General features: G+C 41.7%; 1 protein-coding gene across 1 annotated transcript in view; it reads left to right on the forward strand.

The window, feature by feature from the left end:
- fryb (furry homolog b (Drosophila)) overlaps nt 1-9,706 on the forward strand; it is a 46,654-nt gene that overhangs the window by 7,377 nt on the left and 29,571 nt on the right. The window contains 6 exon segments of the mRNA XM_035666070.1: nt 6,090-6,283; nt 7,133-7,186; nt 7,322-7,461; nt 8,157-8,247; nt 8,717-8,796; nt 8,966-9,046. Coding sequence (XP_035521963.1) covers nt 6,090-6,283; nt 7,133-7,186; nt 7,322-7,461; nt 8,157-8,247; nt 8,717-8,796; nt 8,966-9,046 — 640 coding nt within the window.

Here is a 9,706-nt window from a genome sequence, read left to right on the forward strand (position 1 = left end):
TCTGTCTCTCTCTCTCTGTGTCTGTCTCTGTCTCTCCTCTAAGAGGATTGGCTGCTTGCGCCTACCAACATCTGTGTATCACTGTCCTAAGAGAGCAAAACAGAGAGGGGTTGGGGGGTGTTAGCCAGCGAGATAGCAACACAGAGTGCAGGCAAGGCTGAACGCCGCTCTCTTTCCCTTTCTCTTTGACACACACACACGCACTCTCTTTCTTGTGCCTGCACGCATGCACACACACGCACACAAACAAACACACACACTCAGCAGCAGACAGCCGCAACATCCGCATCGCTGGCTGCCCACCCGCATCCCTCTCTCCTTCTTTCCCAGTCATTCTCTCTCGGAGCGCACGGCTCTTTCTCTCACTTGATCCGTCCGCAACGCCTCATCCTGCCGTCCTGTCCCCCCTCTGCTGTCTGTCACCGTGGCGACATAGCCTCTGCAGCCATGGCGACCAGCCAGCAGGATTCGGGCTTCTTTGACATCAGCCTCAAGTCTCTGCTCAAGTCCTTGGGAGGGAGTGAGTACGGCTAACACATCACGCTTGTTGTTGCGTTGAGACTGACGAGTCATCAGTAGCTCCTGCGATGTACAGACTGTGCTTATTTTGTTTGTGTGTCTGCGTGTGTTAGGACTGAACGAGACTGAGAACAGGCAGCGTACAGCATGATCCATGCTGTCAATATTTGGCAATGTTACGTAATGGAATAATGGAAGACAAGGGGTTGAGAGAGAGAGAGAGCGAGCAAGAGGGAGAGAGAGCTGCTCCAGGGGTTAGTTGGGGGTAAATCTGGCTCCTCAGCAGTTTTCTACATTAATTAAACAGCACATTACTCAGCAAAAGAAGTCAGTCTTTGAGTGTGTTTATCATATTTGCGCCCAGAACAAAAAGAGCGTTGTTTAAAAACACTACCAAGCTCAACCAAATGTGTTACCATTCTGTTAACCTTTCTTCATGTGCTGTTTACAATCCGAACGACTCCAATCTCTTAATTCCTCCGTCGGTGAGTCACTGTTTACCAAACAGACGGTAAAGCTACTGTATGTCACTCTGGGGCAATCTGGGATGAATGCCCAGCAGCATCCTCCCAGACTGGACATACTGTACCTCCATCCACTTTCAGCTATAGGCTCATAAATCTGACACGTTGTAGTAGCACTAGTCCAATATAGTCATTACCACACAGCCTGTAGTTTACTGTAACATCAGTGTTTTTCTTGTTGATCAAGAGGACTTTCCTCTTGTTGCGCATCTGTGATTTTCACATACACGACTGAACACTAACTATCATTTTGTGCATATATATGTGTGGGTGCTTTTATAACATATAACTCTTAAATTAAGAGTTATACAAAAGCTCTCTATGTGCTCAGTTGCTTAATGGTCTTGTGTGTGTGTCTCTTTTCAGTAGATAACATGAAGATGTTTTGGCGTGTGTATGGTTAGCAGGGCAGCTGTGGGGAGCTTGTATATTAGGTGTGTGCTGAAGGTTACTGTCAGCAGGGGTTACGATGGTGTAAGGGTTACAGAGGGATTGCAGAGCATGTGTTGATGGTTCGCCCCCAGCCATTCAATGTGATGAAATAAAGCCAGAAATCACAAGGGCCCTGATGGTGTATGCGTTTCTTCATTTAGGCTCCGTCTGCTTTCAGCTATAGGACCAAATTGATAGGTGTAGGTTTTGTCTGCTCCAAGGTCATGATAACGATGGCAGCTTAGAAAGCCAAGAAACGGCCGAGATAATTCAGTTCAGTTTATTGGGATGGTGCCGAATCACAGCAGAAGTTATCTCAGGACACTTTTCAAAGAGAGCAAGTCTAGGCGGTACTCCTTTATAAGTCCAAGTTGGCTTTGTGTGTCAGGCGTGAGTTACTTATCGAATGAAATCACTAGATAAATAGCTGACCTCATCAAGTTGAACTTGTTCCATCTCATGCCAGCCTTACTGACATAGTCATGTGTAGGCCTGTATCAGCAACATCAAAACACACATAGTTGAAGCAAGCTAGCTCACATTTTACGACAGGATTTTATTCTCATGTTTTTCAATTTTCCAGTTTTTAGTTTTCATAATAATTTGTATTGATAGTTAATAAAACAATCCTGAATCCAAATGTAAACAAAAAGGTTCGCTCCACTATCAAAATGAAAACAGTGTTTGTAACCTGCCAGCTAATTCTGTTTATTGTTATCATTTTCCGATGCTTTAAGGGATTTAATGGGAAACAATGAAAATGCCAGAATACAGTAATCACACACAATGAGAGTTTGTCAGCTGCCTCCTCTGACAATATACAGGTTTGGTTCTGCTAGGTCTTGTCGAGGGCAGCCGCTGTGTGTGTTTGTGGTAATTGTCTGTGCTTTTAAAAGTGACTCATCGCAATCCACTTTACTTAGACACTGCCAACAAAATGTACAACCAGGATTGATTCATCTTTTTATAACCCAAGAAAACTTAATTTCAACCTCTATATGACGAATTCTGTTTGGTAGCTGCATTCTTGATGTGTCAGGGTGCGTACAATGTGTGCTATCACACAATGAATCTTAGTCATGATTCAAAACTTCATTATGCTTGTGTATCGGTATGACATGATGGGTAAGGTAAGCCTGAATCTAGATGTTAAGTGGTCTCTCTATTTCTGCGACTAACGGCTATTTTTGTTACCAGCCGATTCTTTTTCCGACTGAGTAATTGTTCTGTCTGTAAATTATCAGGCAAGTGCGAAAACAACAAAAAACAACTTTATTTTGTCTAGCCAACAGTCTAAAACCAAAAGATATTGAGTTTACTATCATGTACATTTGAGAAGTTGTAACCAGGGAATAGTTGCCATTTTTGTTAAAAAATGTATTAAATTAATTAAATTAATCGCTGATTAATTTTCTGTCGATTGACTAATTATTGCAACTCGGCTCTCTATCCTCCCCTTCCTTTCTCTCTCTGCTTCTTTCTTATGCGTCACATTCATATTTTCTTTCTCTACCTTGCAATTTTCTTTCTTTATTTCTTCTTTCCTTGTCTCAGTCGTGCTCACTATTTATGTTAAATAAACCTTTTAGGATATAAAATGTGATTGAACCAACGTGGACTTGTATTGACTGGTCTTAACAGATTTCTGCTGATTCAGCTCTTAAAATGCTGAGTCATGCAAATCTCTACAAAGGTCCTGTGAAGTGCTCTGGTGCGCTATATCGACAGCTCTATCGGACACCGTTACGTCTTCCTACTCTAAGCTCTTTTCCCAACGAGATGCATGAGGCTCACACACACATGCATGTACACATATCACACACACACACACACACACACACCTTAAATTCATGTCACTGACAAGCTTTAATGAAATAGTCAACCTTCACTAAATTGGATCAGTGCCATTTGCTTTGTAGTTTATTACTGAATTTTCCTGATTTGTCTCTGTCTGCTTCAGAAAACTGTACATATGCGTGTGTGTTCCTGTGAGTGTGTCTGTTTTCGTGTGTGCGTGTGTGCACTTGTGTATGAGTAGGGGTCAGTGGGAGTGGTGGGTATGTAAGAGAGTGACCTCCAGTGGTCTATATATAGCGCCTCCCTCCTCCCCTCGCCTCTCTCTCGGGGCAGTGTTGAAATTCCAGCCCAACTCTTCTGGTCAGATCTCCACAAGGAGCAGACTTTACTTAACTGCTACTGACAACTAAAGGACAGCCACAAAACCACTCTCAAAGAAGCACTTTATTTCAATACAACTTTGCAATGCAAGGATTCCAAAGGTCTCGGGAGCTGTCGTACAGTGAAAAGTGATGGCAGACCGGAGGCGGAGCAGAAGCTGAAGTAGAAACTGATAGTTGGTCTGTAGGCTCATATAGCTCCCAAGCATGGGGCCCTACGCAGCGTCTGATCTACACAAGCCTCTCCTGGAGCAGTACAGTGGAATATCTCTCAAACCCTTTTGGTAGAGTTCACTCACGGCGGAATAAGTCGACTTCTGTTATTTTGACAAGACACCTTGACGCCATCTCTTCCTCTGTGATTGCAACACTCGCTGCTCTGAGGCGTCGAGTCGTCCTCACCCGGGCAGCTCTACCCTGGCTATGGCTCTTCCGGTCTGTGGATCCAGCATATCTTCCTGTTTCATTTGGATTGAATGTGGGATATAGCTGTCATGAGAGTTTCCCGCCTCAGGCACACATTTTTCACTTTACCCGCTCGTCATTTTCTGAAGGATGGAGCTCCACACTTTTAGCTTTGGTTAAACCTGCCTCGTGCCTAAACTGTGCTGTCTGTAGTTACTATCATGGTGGAATAGTTGGATATTAAAGACAAACGTCTTCCGCGCCGCTGATATCCAGCAAGGAATTACTTTTATATGTCAATCATGGGAGCCGTATTGTACACCTTGTAGACTACTCAGCTACCCCTCCTCAGCTTCATACCCTCTCCCAGTGTTACATTCCTCCTCCATCCCACTGTTTCTGCCCATTTTACCCACCTCTACCCACTGTACCGCTGTCCCTCTGCCCGCACCATGGAAGTGCCAACTAAATGGAGCAGGGCTAGTGTCATCAGCTTCATCAAGGGCCTTGGTAAGCGTTTAGGGGTGTGTGTTCATGTGTACGCGTGTTTGCGTCATTAGAGCGCTCAGATTTCACACAAACAGGTCGCTGTCTTTGAGCCCTGGAGGCCTGTCGAGTCCACGCATTAGCATTTACATCTCACCTCTCCAGCGAGGTCAGGTCACATGGTCATGAAAGGTCAGTTAGGTCTGACAGAGTTGTTACCTCACACACACTAGCCACTTCTGGGAAATGTTCTTGTGAATTATTGCTTTGTTTCACCTTGTAAGAAAGTATTTTACGCACAGGGAATCAAACCTGCTAATTTGCTGCAGTCACACACGCCTCCTTTATTGGCTATTGTTGCAGCTGTTGTTAATAATGTACTACTTTTAAGTATGTCTTTAGGTATGTGTTTGGGTTTTTTCTTTAACTGTATTGGCTGACCTGTGCATTCACTGTCAGTAACAGTAGGCCATAGTGCAACATGCACATTTTCCAGTCGCTGATGCCATGGTGATTTGCTTTTTCTTAGAGCGATGTTCTATGTGGTTCTATTTTAAGGGCATGTCAATATTCCTGGAGACGCATGACAGGAAATGCCCTCTCCCTCCTTATATCTGTCTGTCCGACTGTTGTCTGTCCCTCACTCAAACCCCTTCCAGACTCCACCCACTCACTGTCTTATCTTTCTGTTTATCATTACATTTGGAATAATCAATAGTGCCCAGTCTCCCTAATGATGTAATCAAAAGGGAGAAATGAAAAGTGTGTGTGTGTGTGCTGTGTGTGTGTGTTGTGTGTGTGTGTTGTACCATGTCAAACACACACTTAATATAAATGAGTCGCAGCTCAGGAGTTTTAACTTTTTTACAGAGGGAGAATAATGTGTATTCTGACAGATAAAAGTTTGTTAATGAAAGTATGAGATTTATAAAAGACAAGCGCTTGGAGAGAGCATCTGTGGTTCTCAGCTGTTTCTCTGCAATGTAGGGATACATCATGGTCCTAGAAGGATGTAGAGAATGCATAGCTATATGTAAGAAAAACATGAGGTGTCAGTACATGACCCTAACCCAGTTTTCAAACTGTAAGGTGGGAGAACGGAAAGGGAGAAGGGAGAGATTTGAGGCAAATATGGACAGCTGCATTGGCTGGGTTTTCTTAAAAACAACTGGAAGTAGTTCTGTGTCATGGTTTCCGGTCAACAGTTGGAGCTGCAGCAGTGGTTGTGACACAAAGCTCATGGAGGCAGATAACGTGCTTTAAAACCCAGAGCGCCCAATTGTCGGAATTAAATAATCTGAGTCCTTCTCAAAGTCATTACTCAGTCAAAGACTCGCATTTTTAGATTGAGTATGATTTTATCTCTGTTGTCCATTCTGAATAAATATCCATAAATTGACTTGAATTTAGCATACTTTTAATGGTGCCAGTTAGCCAAAATGTAAACAAATATAGGCATAAAAAATTACGCTAAAGTTGCAAACCACAGCTTACTCCCTGAAAGACCCCTGCTTTAAACTAACTGACCTGTCCTGACTCTCCCCAGCCTCTCCAGTGGGACTGAAGCCACCCCTCCCGCCAGTCAGTGGAACATTGGGAGAGAGGAAGGGTCCTGTCGTCATGGCGCCTGTCAACGTGGACCCTGAGAGCAAGCCGGGCGAGTTCGTCCTAAAAAGCTTGTTTGCCAACTTCACCTTGCTCTCCGAACGCAAAATTCGCATCATCATGGCCGAACCACTGGTGAGTGACTTTGCATCGATAATATCTCATCTTGTTTTGTCTCCGTTTCTCTCTCAGGTTACAGCAGGTCAGGAATACATTTTGGACATTTTATCTGATTGTGTTATTCAGAGTGGGTTTTTATGGCAGTATATGTTGACTAACCATTTTTGTGCAGAGGAAGTGATACCTGCAATGTGCTGCTATATAGTATAACATCAGCATCCTTTAATATATTGTTTTAGAAATGGCAGTTTCCTTTGGTGAATTCCTAAACCACAAGAAAAGGAAGACATATGACCAACCTATATGAAACATACCGTCAGGTTAATGGTTTGCCATGTAGATGTCGTAAACCAAATATGTGTGAAGAGTCTCTCATCTCTTTTGTCATTTAGAAAAAAAGGTAATTTGAAAGAAATATGAGGGACTATTTGGGCTTCTTTGACTCTAAATAAATCCAAATGTCTGAGCACAATCCATAATGTGTACCTAAGTGGTGTGGCCTTTTGTCTGTTTTTGTATATTTATGGCACTTATAGTAGGCCTGAACATTTGATATGTTTCTTGAAAGGAACATAACAAGGTTAGTACCTAAGCGCCTAGTCTGATACTAAATAACAAAGTCAGTTCTTTAAACGTGGTCAGTATTTACAGGCTATGCAGGAGTCTGGGGAGATACGATTTAAGAAAGATTTAAGAGATAGAATTTAAACATATTCAGATAATACAGACACTTAGGTTAGTCTGGGTTTTGATTACAACAGTTTTGCTGCATTTTGAGTTTCGTGTCTCAAATTTTCCTAATAAAATGTCTACCTGTTTTCGCCCATTCTGACATGAATGTGTTCCCGTCTGTCTGTCTCACAGGAGAAGCCCCTTAACAAATCTCTGCAGAGAGGAGAGGACCCACAGTTTGACCAGGTGTGTGTAACCTGACACATCATCAGCAACATGTGCTGTCCTTTTTTTCCTCATCATCATCCAAACATTTTATTTTGGAAATGGGATTAACCTGTCATTCTGTCCTCTCTCTTTCTCCGCCATCTTGACCTTCAGTTGATCAGCTCTATGAGTTCTCTAGCAGAGTACTGCCTGCCATCTATCCTGAGGACTCTGTTTGACTGGTACAAGAGGCAGAACGGCCTGGAAGACGAGTCCCATGAATATCGACCCAGGGCCAACACCAAGTCAAAAAAGTGAGAGTACACAAATGACACACACAATCAATTGTAAAACTCTTCTTTGCACTCATCTGAGGAATTGGAATAGATTTGGAGGACTAAATTGTCACATACACATACAAAAGAAATGCACGAAAGACAAATCACCACATGTCAGATGGACATTACACTACATTCCCATGAATTATTCTATTTATTCATCCTGGATCATTAGGTTTAGGTTTTAACAAACCATAAATGTATCTTCATGTAATGATGGTCATGAAAACCACAAAGTTGGAAACTGAAAAACAATAATCGAATTTTTGAATTTATATTGTTTTATTTAAGTGTTTACACCTAAAGGCAATAAAAAATATACAATACAATACAGTAGACTATATAATTATATATTACCATACAAACCCGCCTTACAATCCGCAGACTATACTTCCACTCAAAACATACACAAATAAACTGCACTGAAGGTGTTGTCCTTCTTGCAGGAGCCTGTTTCCCAATCTCAAACAAACTGCACCACTGAGTACACACAGTTACAAAATGGACCAGATGGTGCCTACAATTAATTGATTAATGGAAATTTAATAAAAGCAGATTCTCGTGTGTGACATGTACTCACAGAGGCAAGAACAGGAGCGTGCACTTGGGCCTCAACACTGTGAATGTGACAAATAATGTTTCTTTGTTGTCTGTCTGTCTGTCTGTCTCAGTGACGAGCAACAGAAGGACTACTTATTGGAGCGGAGAGATCTAGCAATAGACTTCATCTTTTCTCTAGTGCTTATAGAAGTTTTGAAGCAGGTGAGTCTCAGAGTGTGGTCAGTGAGTCTACACTATTAATACAAATGTCTGCATGATGCTGTGAAAGGGTTAAAACAGTCACAGGAAACTACTTGACGTCAGTTGTCCAGCTGCAGTATTTCCCAGCCCATTCATGTGAAACTCTAAACTAAATTAAAACAAATAAAAAAGGGTAATTTGCATATTATTGATCTAGTCTTGGATTCAAGAAGATAAAATGCACACCGAGCTCCCAGACTGAGCCGGATAGATTGAAGTTTTATTTAAAACAAGATAAAATAAGATAGAATTGACAACAACACAACACAATGGAATACACATTAAATAAAAATAGATTAGGAAAAATACAAGATATAATAGTAAAATAAGAATACGAAGACACATATATTTTAATTAATAATTCATTAAATGTTGAATCCATCAAATGGCAAGACTGGATTTATAATATTACGTTTGAATCTCAATCCAGATCCCCCTCCATCCTCTGTTGGATGGACTCATCCAAGAAGTTATAAACCTGACCTTCAAGCACTTCAAATACAAGGAAGGGTAAGAGTGATAACGTATAGAATAACAAATAATTTACTAGAATGTATTGATTGCACTTTACCGGTTTAGAGTTTCAGTGCATACTTTCTTTTTACTCTCTGACCAACTGCAACATTTTCAAATATAACAGCACTAGACATGGTTAATACTCATTTTTGTGACTTCTTAGGTATCTGGGACCCAACACAGGCAACATGCACATAGTGGCCGACCTCTACGCTGAAGTAGTGGGAGTTGTAGCTCAGTCCAGGTACGGTTGTCCAAATGATTGTTCATCATGTTTGTGTGTACATACACTTCAGATGTTTGTCTATCTACAGGGAGTTAATTGTAGAGAACAGTGTTGCTTCGTATCATTTGATGAGATAATTGCCAATTTCCCACACATTCATATGGTACTTCACATTCACATGTTATTCATCTGTTACAGTAAAGTAAAGTAAAGGCAATCACTTAAATATCTACGATTCAGTTTTAAATGTGGATTTTTTTGTTTTTTTTCATGTAGCTCATGTAAATTGAATTTGTAATCTAGGGCATGTTGCAGGTGTGGGCTGGGTGGGAAATTATATGTGTAGTTGCGGTAGGAACCTGTCCTCCCCTTGACCCCATTTTTAGTAGAAAGATGCTGTCCCTCTGTCTTCAGTGCAAATGAGTAAAAGACAAATATGTATGCCATTCCCTGCGTGCTAGTAGCATGGTTGTGTGTGTGTGTGGGTGTGTGTGGGTGTATGTGTGTGATGGCAACTAAAGATAATGACACTCCAGATGATGGTCCTCTGTCTGTTTAATGTTGTGTGTGATGAGAGATGAGCTCTGTATCCATTTTCCAGGAGGTTATTACTGTGATGGAGGTGTGTGATCACAGGGCAGCTCAGTCACTGCTGTCTCACACACAAACACACACACA

This window comes from Morone saxatilis, unplaced genomic scaffold (assembly GCF_004916995.1).
Source record: "Morone saxatilis isolate NCDOM2014 unplaced genomic scaffold, NCSU_SB_2.0 Contig20, whole genome shotgun sequence".
In the NCBI taxonomy this organism is placed as follows: domain Eukaryota; kingdom Metazoa; phylum Chordata; class Actinopteri; family Moronidae; genus Morone; species Morone saxatilis.